The sequence below is a fragment of the Eucyclogobius newberryi genome, unplaced genomic scaffold (genome assembly GCF_026437365.1).
Source record: "Eucyclogobius newberryi isolate DKJ021-1_F unplaced genomic scaffold, fEucNew1.0.hap1 SCAF_7, whole genome shotgun sequence".
NCBI lineage: Eukaryota > Metazoa > Chordata > Actinopteri > Gobiiformes > Gobiidae > Eucyclogobius > Eucyclogobius newberryi.
The window spans coordinates 4,716,213-4,730,093 of NW_027316389.1; the positions used below are offsets into that span (position 1 = coordinate 4,716,213).

At 46.3% G+C, this 13,881-nt stretch overlaps 1 protein-coding gene across 1 annotated transcript in view; it reads right to left on the reverse strand.

The window, feature by feature from the left end:
• poc1b (POC1 centriolar protein B) overlaps window positions 1-13,350 on the reverse strand; it is a 103,771-nt gene extending 90,421 nt beyond the window's left edge. Inside the window, exons 1-7 of the mRNA XM_072435584.1 lie at window positions 13,279-13,350; window positions 11,652-11,736; window positions 9,921-10,092; window positions 8,782-8,961; window positions 7,920-8,024; window positions 7,378-7,493; window positions 6,215-6,348 (exon numbers count right to left, since the gene is read on the reverse strand). Coding sequence (XP_072291685.1) covers window positions 6,215-6,348; window positions 7,378-7,493; window positions 7,920-8,024; window positions 8,782-8,961; window positions 9,921-10,092; window positions 11,652-11,736; window positions 13,279-13,293 — 807 coding nt within the window. The 5' untranslated portion in view covers window positions 13,294-13,350. The remainder of the gene's footprint in view (window positions 1-6,214; window positions 6,349-7,377; window positions 7,494-7,919; window positions 8,025-8,781; window positions 8,962-9,920; window positions 10,093-11,651; window positions 11,737-13,278) is intronic.
• Between the last annotated feature and the right edge of the window lie 531 nt (window positions 13,351-13,881).

A 13,881-nucleotide genomic window follows, 5' to 3' on the forward strand; every position in this document is an offset into this window, starting at 1 on the left:
TGTGTCCGTGCAGCGTGTAGATGAGGTGTAGATAAGGTGTAGATGAGGTGTAGATGAGGTGTAGATGAGGTGTAGATGAGGCGTAGATGAGGCGTATATGAGGTGTAGATGAGGCGTAGATGAGGCGTAGATGAGGCGTAGATGAGGTGTAGATGAGGTGTAGATGAGGCGTAGATGAGGCGTAGATGAGGCGTAGATGAGGCGTAGATGAGGTGTAGATGAGGTGTGGATGAGGTGTAGATGAGGCTTCACCTTGTGTTCGTGCAGCGTGTAGATGAGGTGTAGATGAGGTGTAGATGAGGTGTAGATGAGGCGTAGATGAGGTGTAGATGAGGTGTAGATGAGGCTTCACCTTGTGTCCGTGCAGCGTGTAGATGAGGTGTAGATGAGGTGTAGATGAGGTGTAGATGAGGTGTAGATGAGGCGTAGATGAGGTGTAGATGAGGCGTAGATGAGGTGTAGATGAGGTGTAGATGAGGTGTAGATAAGGTGTAGATGAGGTGTTGATGAAGTGTAGATGAGGCGTAGATGAGGTGTAGATGAGGTGTAGATGAGGTGTAGATGAGGTGTAGATGAGGTGTAGATGAGGTGTAGATGAGGCGTAGATGAGGTGTAGATGAGGTGTAGATGAGGTGTAGATAAGGTGTAGATGAGGTGTAGATGAGGTGTAGATGAGGCGTAAATGAGGTGTAGATGAGGTGTAGATTAGGTGTAGATGAGGCTTCACCTTGTGTCCGTGCAGCGTGTAGATGAGGTGTAGATGAGGTGTAGATGAGGTGTAGATGAGGTGTAGATGAGGCGTAGATGAGGCGTAGATGAGGTGTAGATGAGGTGTAGATGAGGTGTAGATGAGGCTTCACCTTGTGTCCGCGCAGCGTGTAGATGAGGTGTAGATGAGGTGTAGATGAGGTGTAGATGAGGTGTAGATGAGGCGTAGATGAGGTGTAGATGAGGTGTAGATGAGGCTTCACCTTGTGTCCGTGCAGCGTGTAGATGAGGTGTAGATGAGGTGTAGATGAGGCGTAGATGAGGTGTAGATGAGGCGTAGATGAGGTGTAGATGAGGTGTAGATGAGGTGTAGATAAGGTGTAGATGAGGTGTAGATGAGGTGTAGATGAGGCGTAGATGAGGTGTAGATAAGGTGTAGATGAGGTGTAGATGAGGTGTAGATGAGGCGTAAATGAGGCGTAGATGAGGTGTAGATGAGGTGTAGATGAGGTGTAGATGAGGCGTAGATGAGGTGTAGATGAGGTGTAGATGAGGTGTAGATGAGGTGTAGATGAGGTGTAGATGAGGTGTAGATAAGGTGTAGATGAGGTGTAGATGAGGTGTAGAAGAGGCGTAAATGAGGCGTAGATGAGGTGTAGATGAGGTGTAGATGAGGTGTAGATGAGGCTTCACCTTGTGTCCGTGCAGCGTGTAGATGAGGTGTAGATGAGGTGTAGATTAGGTGTAGATGAGGCTTCACCTTGTGTCCGTGCAGCGTGTAGATGAGGTGTAGATGAGGTGTAGATGAGGTGTAGATGAGGTGTAGATGAGGCGTAGATGAGGCGTAGATGAGGTGTAGATGAGGTGTAGATGAGGTGTAGATGAGGCTTCACCTTGTGTCCGTGCAGCATGTAGATGAGGTGTAGATGAGGTGTAGATGAGGCTTCACCTTGTGTCCGTATAGCGTGTAGATGAGGTGTAGATGAGGTGTAGATGAGGCGTAGATGAGGCGTAGATGAGGCGTAGATGAGGCGTAGATGAGGTGTAGATGAGGTGTAGATGAGGCTTCACCTTGTGTCCGTGCAGCGTGTAGATGAGGTGTAGATAAGGTGTAGATGAGGTGTAGATGAGGTGTAGATGAGGTGTAGATGAGGCGTAGATGAGGCGTATATGAGGTGTAGATGAGGCGTAGATGAGGTGTAGATGAGGCGTAGATGAGGTGTAGATGAGGTGTAGATGAGGTGTAGATGAGGCGTAGATGAGGCGTAGATGAGGCGTAGATGAGGTGTAGATGAGGTGTGGATGAGGTGTAGATGAGGCTTCACCTTGTGTTCGTGAAGCGTGTAGATGAGGTGTAGATGAGGTGTAGATGAGGTGTAGATGAGGTGTAGATGAGGCGTAGATGAGGTGTAGATGAGGTGTAGATGAGGCTTCACCTTGTGTCCGTGCAGCGTGTAGATGAGGTGTAGATGAGGTGTAGATGAGGTGTAGATGAGGTGTAGATGAGGCGTAGATGAGGTGTAGATGAGGCGTAGATGAGGTGTAGATGAGGTGTAGATGAGGTGTAGATAAGGTGTAGATGAGGTGTTGATGAAGTGTAGATGAGGCGTAGATGAGGTGTAGATGAGGTGTAGATGAGGTGTAGATGAGGTGTAGATGAGGTGTAGATGAGGCGTAGATGAGGTGTAGATGAGGTGTAGATGAGGTGTAGATAAGGTGTAGATGAGGTGTAGATGAGGTGTAGATGAGGCGTAAATGAGGTGTAGATGAGGTGTAGATTAGGTGTAGATGAGGCTTCACCTTGTGTCCGTGCAGCGTGTAGATGAGGTGTAGATGAGGTGTAGATGAGGTGTAGATGAGGTGTAGATGAGGCGTAGATGAGGCGTAGATGAGGTGTAGATGAGGTGTAGATGAGGTGTAGATGAGGCTTCACCTTGTGTCCGCGCAGCGTGTAGATGAGGTGTAGATAAGGTGTAGATGAGGTGTAGATGAGGTGTAGATGAGGCGTAGATGAGGCGTAGATGAGGTGTAGATGAGGTGTAGATGAGGTGTAGATGAGGTGTAGATGAGGCTTCACCTTGTGTCCGTGCAGCGTGTAGATGAGGCGTAGATGAGGTGTAGATGAGGCGTAGATGAGGTGTAGATGAGGTGTAGATGAGGTGTAGATGAGGCGTAGATGAGGCGTAGATGAGGTGTAGATGAGGTGTAGATGAGGTGTAGATGAAGTGTAGATGAGGTGTAGATGAAGTGTAGATGAGGCGTAGATGAGGCGTAGATGAGGCGTAGATGAGGTGTAGATGAGGTGTAGATGAGGCTTCACCTTGTGTCCGTACAGCGTGTAGATGAGGTGTAGATGAGGTGTAGATGAGGTGTAGATGAGGTGTAGATGAGGCGTAGATGAGGCGTAGATGAGGTGTAGATGAGGTGTAGATGAGGTGTAGATGAGGTGTAGATGAGGTGTAGATGAGGTGTAGATGAGGCGTAGATGAGGTGTAGATGAGGTGTAGATGAGGCGTAGATGAGGCGTAGATGAGGTGTAGATGAGGTGTAGATGAGGTGTAGATGAGGCTTCACCTTGTGTCCGTGCAGCGTGTAGATGAGGTGTAGATGAGGTGTAGATGAGGTGTAGATGAGGTGTAGATGAGGCATAGATGAGGCGTAGATGAGGCGTAGATGAGGTGTAGATGAGGTGTAGATGAGGTGTAGATGAGGTGTAGATGAGGCGTAGATGAGGCGTAGATGAGGCGTAGATGAGGTGTAGATGAGGTGTAGATGAGGCTTCACCTTGTGTCCGTGCAGCGTGTAGATGAGGTGTAGATGAGGTGTAGATGAGGTGTAGATGAGGCGTAGATGAGGTGTAGATGAGGTGTAGATGAGGCGTAGATGAGGTGTAGATGAGGCGTAGATGAGGTGTAGATGAGGCTTCACCTTGTGTCCGTGCAGCGTGTAGATGAGGTGTAGATGAGGTGTAGATGAGGCTTCACCTTGTGTCCGTGCAGCGTGTAGATGAGGCGTAGATGAGGTGTAGATGAGGTGTAGATGAGGCGTAGATGAGGTGTAGATGAGGTGTAGATGAGGTGTAGATGAGGCGTAGATGAGGTGTAGATGAGGTGTAGATGAGGTGTAGATGAGGCTTCACCTTGTGTCCGTGCAGCGTGTAGATGAGGTGTATATGAGGTGTAGATGAGGTGTAGATGAGGCGTAGATGAGGCGTAGATGAGGTGTAGATGAGGTGTAGATGAGGTGTAGATGAGGTGTAGATGAGGCGTAGATGAGGCGTAGATGAGGCGTAGATGAGGCGTAGATGAGGTGTAGATGAGGTGTAGATGAGGCTTCACCTTGTGTCCGTGCAGCGTGTAGATGAGGTGTAGATGAGGTGTAGATGAGGTGTAGATGAGGCGTAGATGAGGTGTAGATGAGGTGTAGATGAGGCGTAGATGAGGTGTAGATGAGGCGTAGATGAGGTGTAGATGAGGCTTCACCTTGTGTCCGTGCAGCGTGTAGATGAGGTGTAGATGAGGTGTAGATGAGGCTTCACCTTGTGTCCGTGCAGCGTGTAGATGAGGCGTAGATGAGGTGTAGATGAGGTGTAGATGAGGCGTAGATGAGGTGTAGATGAGGTGTAGATGAGGTGTAGATGAGGCGTAGATGAGGTGTAGATGAGGTGTAGATGAGGCGTAGATGAGGCGTAGATGAGGTGTAGATGAGGCGTAGATGAGGCGTAGATGAGGTGTAGATGAGGTGTAGATGAGGCTTCACCTTGTGTCCGTGCAGCGTGTAGATGAGGTGTAGATGAGGTGTAGATGAGGTGTAGATGAGGCGTAGATGAGGCGTAGATGAGGCGTAGATGAGGTGTAGATGAGGTGTAGATGAGGCTTCACCTTGTGTCCGTGCAGCGTGTAGATGAGGTGTAGATGAGGTGTAGATGAGGTGTAGATGAGGTGTAGATGAGGCGTAGATGAGGTGTAGATGAGGTGTAGATGAGGCGTAGATGAGGTGTAGATGAGGCGTAGATGAGGTGTAGATGAGGCTTCACCTTGTGTCCGTGCAGCGTGTAGATGAGGTGTAGATGAGGTGTAGATGAGGCTTCACCTTGTGTCCGTGCAGCGTGTAGATGAGGCGTAGATGAGGTGTAGATGAGGTGTAGATGAGGCGTAGATGAGGTGTAGATGAGGTGTAGATGAGGTGTAGATGAGGCGTAGATGAGGTGTAGATGAGGTGTAGATGAGGCGTAGATGAGGCGTAGATGAGGCGTAGATGAGGCGTAGATGAGGCGTAGATGAGGTGTAGATGAGGTGTAGATGAGGTGTAGATGAGGCTTCACCTTGTGTCCGTGCAGCGTGTAGATGAGGTGTAGATGAGGTGTAGATGAGGTGTAGATGAGGTGTAGATGAGGTGTAGATGAGGTGTAGATGAGGCGTAGATGAGGTGTAGATGAGGCGTAGATGAGGTGTAGATGAGGTGTAGATGAGGCTTCACCTTGTGTCCGTGCAGCGTGTAGATGAGGTGTAGATGAGGTGTAGATGAGGTGTAGATGAGGCGTAGATGAGGCGTAGATGAGGTGTAGATGAGGTGTAGATGAGGTGTAGATGAGGTGTAGATGAGGCGTAGATGAGGTGTAGATGAGGTGTAGATGAGGTGTAGATGAGGCGTAGATGAAGTGTAGATGAGGTGTAGATGAGGTGTAGATGAGGTGTAGATGAGGTGTAGATGAGGTGTAGATGAGGTGTAGATGAAGTGTAGATGAGGTGTAGATGAGGTGTAGATGAGGTGTAGATTAGGTGTAGATGAGGTGTAGATGAGGTGTAGATGAGGTGTAGATGAAGTGTAGATGAGGTGTAGATGAGGCTTCACCTTGTGTCCGTGCAGCGTGTAGATGAGGTGTAGATGAGGTGTAGATGAGGTGTAGATGAGGTGTAGATGAGGCTTCACCTTGTGTCCGTGCAGCGTGTAGATGAGGTGTAGATGAGGTGTAGATGAGGTGTAGATGAGGTGTAGATGAAGTGTAGATGAGGTGTAGATGAGGTGTAGATGAGGTGTAGATGAGGTGTAGATGAGGTGTAGATGAGGTGTAGATGAGGTGTAGATGAAGTGTAGATGAGGTGTAGATGAGGTGTAGATTAGGTGTAGATGAAGTGTAGATGAGGTGTAGATGAGGTGTAGATGAGGCTTCACCTTGTGTCCGTGCAGCGTGTAGATGAGGTGTAGATGAAGTGTAGATGAGGTGTAGATGAGGTGTAGATTAGGTGTAGATGAGGTGTAGATAAGGTGTAGATGAGGTGTAGATGAGGTGTAGATTAGGTGTAGATGAGGTGTAGATGAAGTGTAGATGAGGTGTAGATGAGGTGTAGATGAGGTGTAGATAAGGTGTAGATGAGGTGTAGATGAGGTGTAGATTAGGTGTAGATGAGGTGTAGATGAAGTGTAGATGAGGTGTAGATGAGGTGTAGATTAGGTGTAGATGAGGTGTAGATGAGGTGTAGATGAGGTGTAGATGAGGCTTCACCTTGTGTCCGTGCAGCGTGTAGATGAGGCGTCCCTCCAGCAGATCCATTATCTTCAGAGTGTTGTCGGATGACGCGCTGATCAGGAAATGACCCGAGGGATGAAAGCAGAAGCTGTGGATCTGACCCGAGTGAACTGGACCAAAGAACCAGATCAAAGAGTTTATTCTGACGTAAACGAGGGACAAAACTCAACTCATTTACACCAACGACAAACACAACTTAATTTTGTTAAAAGAATGTTTAAACTGTGTAAAGTGTTCTGTAGCAGGGATTATACTTCTGTAAGCTCGGGTTTATTTACAAACTGTAAACTATAAACTTTAATAAGTATCCCCTATGTCCTTTTGCAAAGTATCCCTTATGTCTGTCTGTAAAGTATCCCTTATGTCCGTTTGTAAAGTATCCTTTATGTCTGTTTGTAAAGTATCCCTTATGTCTGTCTGTAAAGTATCCCTTATGTCCGTTTGTAAAGTATCCCTTATGTCTGTTTGTAAAGTATCCCCTATGTCCTTTTGCAAAGTATCCCTTATGTCTGTTTGTAAAGTATCCCTTATGTCCGTTTGTAAAGTATCCTTTATGTCTGTCTGTAAAGTATCCCTTATGTCCGTTTGTAAAGTATCCTTTATGTCTGTTTGTAAAGTATCCCTTATGTCCGTTTGTAAAGTATCCTTTATGTCTGTTTGTAAAGTATCCCTTATGTCCGTTTGTAAAGTATTCCTTATGTCTGTTTGTAAAGTATCCTTTATGTCTGTTTGTAAAGTATCCCTTATGTCCGTTTGTAAAGTATTCCTTATGTCTGTTTGTAAAGTATCCCTTATGTCTGTTTGTAAAGTATCCCTTATGTCCGTTTGTAAAGTATCCCTTATGTCTGTTTGTAAAGTATCCCTTATGTCCGTTTGTAAAGTATCCCTTATGTCTGTTTGTAAAGTATCCCTTTGTATCTTGGCTGCTCTGCCTTAAGCGTGTGCTCGTTGCTTCTTAAAGGGTCATTTTAAAGGGTAATTTTAAAAGGTCATTTTAAAGGGTCATTTTACAGGGTCATGTTAAAGGGTCAGTTAAAAGGGTCGTGCTAAAGGGTCACTTTAATGGGTCATTTTAATGGGTCATTTTAATGGGTCATTTTAAAGGGTCATATTAAAGGGTCAGTTTAAAGGGTCAGTACCCTGGTGGAGCTGCAGGAGCTTGTTGGTCCTCAGGTCCCAGATCCTGATGGAGCAGTCGGAGCCTGAAGAGGCCAGACAAGTCCCACTGGAGTTAAAGGCCACGGACGAGACGGGACTGGGACACAAAACATATTTATATATTTATTTCTGGACTATAAGTCGCACCTTTTGTCATAGTTTTGGCCGGGGTGCGACTTATACTCCAGCGCGACTTATATGTGATATTATTAATTATTTTCACACTGACAACCACAAGAGGGCGCTCTAGGCTCTGAGCGATGCAGAAGAAGAATCTGCACTTCCTCTTGTTGTTTAGAAGTGACGCAGAGGAAGAAGAATTCAGTGGATTTAGTGATTTGGGGTATGAATGCCAAAAATAGCGGATTTATTAACATTAAATGGCTAAAAAGAATGAGCAGCTTGTGATTTCTATCAATACTTATTCCTAAATATGATCTTATTATTATCAGAAGTGGTCAGCATATTTAAAAGATCAGAGAACAATGAGACTGGTTTAAAGCTCTAAAGTGAGAGTTCTGACCCGGAGCAGCTGAAAACGTTGATGCAGAGTTTGGAGTTTGTGTCCCAGAGTCGAACTGAGCGATCGTCTCCACCAGAGGCCACCAGACGCCCATCAGGAGAGAACCTGCAGAAGAAGAGGGAGAACGTTCAAACTGCAGGAGAGAAGAAGAGGGAGAACGTTCAAACTGCAGGAGAGAAGAAGAGGGAGAACGTTCAAACTGCAGGAGAGAAGAAGAGGGAGAACGTTCAAACTGCAGGAGAGAAGAACAGGGAGAACGTTCAAACTGCAGGAGAGAAGAAGAGGGAGAACGTTCAAACTGCAGGAGAGAAGAAGAGGGAGAACGTTCAAACTGCAGGAGAGAAGAAGAGGGAGAACGTTCAAACTGCAGGAGAGAAGAAGAGGGAGAACGTTCAAACTGCAGGAGAGAAGAAGAGGGAGAACGTTCAAACTGCAGGAGAGAAGAAGAGGGAGAACGTTCAAACTGCAGGAGAGAAGAAGAGGGAGAACGTTCAAACTGCAGGAGAGAAGAACAGGGAGAACGTTCAAACTGCAGGAGAGAAGAAGAGGGAGAACGTTCAAACTGCAGGAGAGAAGAAGAGGGAGAACGTTCAAACTGCAGGAGAGAAGAAGAGGGAGAACGTTCAAACTGCAGGAGAGAAGAAGAGGGAGAACGTTCAAACTGCAGGAGAGAAGAACAGGGAGAACGTTTAAACTGCAGGAGAGAAGAAGAGGGAGAACGTTCAAACTGCAGGAGAGAAGAAGAGGGAGAACGTTCAAACTGCAGGAGAGAAGAAGAGGGAGAACGTTCAAACAGCAGGAGAGAAGAAGAGGGAGAACGTTCAAACTGCAGGAGAGAAGAGCGTGAAGGGTGAAGCGTTACCGAGCGCAGCGGACCCAGTTGTTGTGTTGGTTCAGGGAGAAGAGGAAGCAGCGCCTCGGGACGCTCCAGACTTTGACGGATCGGTCGTCCGATGATGTCACCAGCCGCAAAGCATCATGGGAGAATGACACGCTGCGCACCGGGGCCAAGTGAGCTTTGAACACGGTCGACTCGCCTTTCCTGACAACACACGAGGAGAGCCATCGATGCCAATCTCACGTTAAAGCCACATTATCCCCTCAGTGAGCGTCTTTGTAAAAGCCCCTGTGAGGGTTAGATAAGTGTCCATCGTCGCCCCCTGCTGTCCCGGGGCGGAAACCACGCCTTCGACCTGAAGACAACTCCACTGAGAAACCCTGGCTCTTATTTAGACTTGGCAACGTGAAAGGTTTTTGTGTCTGTTCTCTGACAATGTAGTTTCACAAGAGAGCCACAGGGGGAGCCACGGGGGGAGCCACGGGGGGAGCCGCAGGGGGAGCCACGGGGGGAGCCGCGGGGGGACCCACGGGGGGAGCCGAGGGGGGGAGCCGCAGGGGGAGCCGAGGGGGGAGCCGCAGGGGGAGCCGAGGGGGGAGCCACAAGGGGAGCCACAGGGGGAGCCACAGGGGGAGCCGCAGGGGGGAGCCACAGGAGGAGCTGCGGGGGGAGCCACAGGGGGAGCTGCAGGGGGAGCTGCGGGGGGAGCCACAGGGGGAGCCGCAGGGGGGAGCCACAGGGGGAGCTGCAGGGGGAGCTGCGGGGGGAGCCACAGGGGGAGCCGCAGGGGGGAGCCACAGGGGGAGCTGTATCGTCAATCTTACTTCTGCTTTAAAGGAGTTTGTCTAAAGTTGTAAGTAGTTTTATTTTAGACACATTAAGAGGGGGAATTTTGGAAGTATTTGAAATCATGATTATTTAAAAGTTAATTCCAATCCAGACCAGCTTTAGTTTGTTTCGTGTTCTATAAAGACGTGTCAGGAAGTGATTTTGCACGTTTAAAACTCCGTAAAACTCTGTCGTTTTGCAAGATTCTGTCAGATTGTTTGTGTTTGAACCCGAAAACATGCAATCCTGTTTGTCTATTGCATAAGACGCCGAGCCCCGCCTCCGTGCCCCGCCCCCCCGTGCCCCGCCCTCCGCGCCCCGCCCTCCGCACTCACATGGCGGGCGTCCACAGTCTGACCGTCCTGTCCTTGGAGCTGGAGGCGACCATGTTCCCGTAGGGGCTGAACTGGAGCGCGGTGATGGCGTCGCTGTGGCCCACGAACCGATACGCTCTGGCTTTGGCCGCCAGGTTCCAGATCATCAGGCTCTGGTCCAGCGAGCCGGACGCTGCGGGGCAAAGGTCAGAGGTCAAGACGGCTCAGGGTCGTGAGGAAAGACTCGCGCGGCGACGTCAGGAGAGTTCATCCATCTTTTTAATCATCATCAATAATATTCTATATGGTCTGTAGAGTTCAACCTGTGTGAGCAAAGAGGAGGCTTAAAGAGGAGAGAAGAGGATGCAGAGGATGAAGAGGATGCAGAGGAAGGAGAAGATGAAGAGGATGCAGAGGATGAAGAGGATGCAGAGGAAGGAGAGGATGAAGAGGATACAGAGGAAGAAGAGGATGCAGAGGATGAAGAAGATGAAGAGGATGAAGAAGATGAAGAGGATGCAGAGGAAGAAGAGGATGCAGAGGAAGAACACGATGAAGAGGAAGCAGAGGATACAGAGGATGAAGAGGATGCAGAGGATGAAGAGGATGCAGAGGAAGAAGGGGATGAAGAGGATGCAGAGGAAGTAGAAGATGAAGCGGATACAGAGGATGAAGAGGATGCAGAGGAAGAACAGGATGCAGAGGATGGAGAGGATGAAGAGGAAGCAGAGGAAGAACAGGATGCAGAGGATGGAGAGGATGAAGAGGATACAGAGGATGAAGAGGATGCAGAGGAAGCAGAGGATGCAGAGGATACAGAGGATGAAGAGGATGCAGAGGAAGCAGAGGATGCAGAGGATACAGAGGATGAAGAGGATGCAGAGGATGGAGAGGATGAAGAGGAAGCAGAGGATACAGAGGATGAAGAGGATGCAGAGGAAGGACAGGATGCAGAGGATGGAGAGGATGAAGAGGATGGAGAGGATGAAGAGGAAGCAGAGGATGAAGAGGATGCAGAGGAAGAAGAGGATGCAGAGGATGCAGAGGATGCAGAGGAAGAAGAAGATGAAGCGGATACAGATGATGAAGAGGATGCAGAGGATGAAGAGGATGCAGAGGAAGAACAGGATGCAGAGGATGAAGAGGAAGGAGAGGATGCAGAGGATGAAGAAGATGAAGAGGAAGAAGAGGATGCAGAGGAAGAAGAGGATGCAGAGGATGAAGAGGATGCAGAGGAAGGAGAGGATGAAGAGGATGCAGAGGAAGAAGAAGATGAAGCGGATACAGATGATGAAGAGGATGCAGAGGATGAAGAGGATGCAGAGGAAGGACAGGATGCAGAGGATGGAGAGGATGCAGAGGATGAAGAAGATGAAGAGGATGCAGAGGATGAAGAGGATGCAGAGGAAGGAGATGATGAAGAGGAAGAGGAGGATGCAGAGGATGAAGAGGATGCAGAGGAAGGAGAGGATGAAGAGGATGCAGAGGAAGAAGAGGATGAAGAGGAAGAAGGGGATGAAGAGGATGCAGAGGAAGTAGAAGATGAAGCGGATACAGAGGATGAAGAGGATGCAGAGGAAGAACAGGATGCAGAGGATGGAGAGGATGAAGAGGAAGCAGAGGATACAGAGGATGAAGAGGATGCAGAGGAAGTACAGGATGCAGAGGATGGAGAGGATGAAGAGGAAGCAGAGGATACAGAGGATGAAGAGGATGAAGAGGATGAAGAGGATGCAGAGGAAGCTCATTTACCGACTTGTTTGCCGTTCGGATTGAAGTCCAAACATGTCACAGCGTCATTGTGGCCCCTGAAGTGTCTCTCGAGAGCCGGGTCCTCCTGAAGGTGAAAACACACATTAAAGCATTTAAAACACACATTAGAGCTTTATAAAACACACTTTAGAGCTTTATAAAACACACTTTAGAGCATTATAAAACACACTTTAGAGCTTTATAAAACACACTTTAGAGCTTTATAAAACACACTTTAGAGCTTTATAAAACACACATTAGAGCTTTATAAAACACACATTAGAGCATTTAAAACACACATTAGAGCTTTATAAAACACACATTAGAGCTTTATAAAACACACATTAGAGCATTTAAAACACACATTAGAGCTTTATAAAACACACATTAGAGCTTTATAAAACACACATTAGAGCTTTATAAAACACACATTAGAGCTTTATAAAACACACTTTAGAGCTTTATAAAACACACATTAGAGCATTTAAAACACACATTAGAGCTTTATAAAACACACATTAGAGCTTTATAAAACACACATTAGAGCTTTATAAAACACACTTTAGAGCTTTATAAAACACACTTCAGAGCTTTATAAAACACACTTTAGAGCTTTATAAAACACACTTCAGAGCTTTATAAAACACACTTTAGAGCTTTATAAAACACACTTCAGAGCTTTATAAAACACACATTAGAGCATTTAAAACACACATTAGAGCTTTATAAAACACACATTAGAGCTTTATAAAACACACATTAGAGCTTTATAAAACACACATTAGAGCTTTATAAAACACACATTAGAGCTTTATAAAACACACTTTAGAGCTTTATAAAACACACTTCAGAGCTTTATAAAACACACTTCAGAGCTTTATAAAACACACATTAGAGCTTTATAAAACACACTTCAGAGCTTTATAAAACACACTTCAGAGCTTTATAAAACACACTTTAGAGCTTTATAAAACACACTTTAGAGCTTTATAAAACACACATTAGAGCTTTATAAAACACACATTAGAGCATTTAAAACACGCATTAGAGCTTTATAAAACACACTTTAGAGCTTTATAAAACACACTTTAGAGCTTTATAAAACACTTTAGAGCTTTATAAAACACACATTAGAGCATTTAAAACACGCATTAGAGCTTTATTTCATGCTCTACCACGTGTTTTATAAAGCCTGATTTTGAGGTGATTTTTTCTTGACACAAACAGAAACTTTGACCCCGCTAATGAGTTTACTCGTTTTCTACAGATGAATTACACACTTTACCACAAATTATACCTTTTGTGAAGCTCAAATAACATTTTAAGGCCAGAAAGAAGCATTTTCCTCATCCATTTGTTACTTTGAACTGGAAGAAAAATATCAAAATGTTGCAAAACGTGTGATAATGTGTTAAATAAGAATGTGCAGTTGTGTAAACAGTTTATGATTCATAATTAGAGCAGCACTTTCTGCACAGATGACACACACTTTGACAGCTCCTGCACGTAATCTTCTTAACAACAACCACCAGACTCAGCGATTCCTCACCTAACCCAAACTGTAGCAGCATCAACTTCACCAAATCAATAACTCAAGAACTCAAACCGATGACGTCCATAAACTCACCAGAACCGAGGCCATCGCGTTTGTTTTTCCAGCGCGCGAAGAGAAAACTTTATTTATTTTTCCTGTCAAACAATCCGCAGACCGAAGCTATCGAGCCCCGAAAACAAGGAAATGCACCGTTTTCATCAATCGTGGTCGAATTCATAAGTTATTCCTCCAGTAAATCGATCCTTAATCGCATATTTGCTGGTTTAAAACTCCATATTTTGATTTAAAATAGCCGAGAAGCCCGTGTTTAGCTTGTTTGTAGGAATCGAACTGTGATGCGGTGTTGAATGACGCGTTGAAAAATACAATAATTCAACAGTAATACGAGGCTAACTATGATTTTCAGGTAGAAAACAATATCTAATGGTCAGATATATTATATAACTAGATTATCGATTGTTTCATTTCATTTTTGTGATTTTAAACGACGTATATTATTCGAAATGTGGCGCGTTCATTCGCCGTTTGCCTTTATCCTGAATTCCAACGGACTTGAACGGGTCCTGTCACCCAGCAACGCGCCGGCTGATCACATCATACCAAAAAAGCGCTGCGGGGTTGAACCGGAAGCGCCACGTCGAAGTATCCCGCGCTCTGATTGGCTCCGCTCGCGAA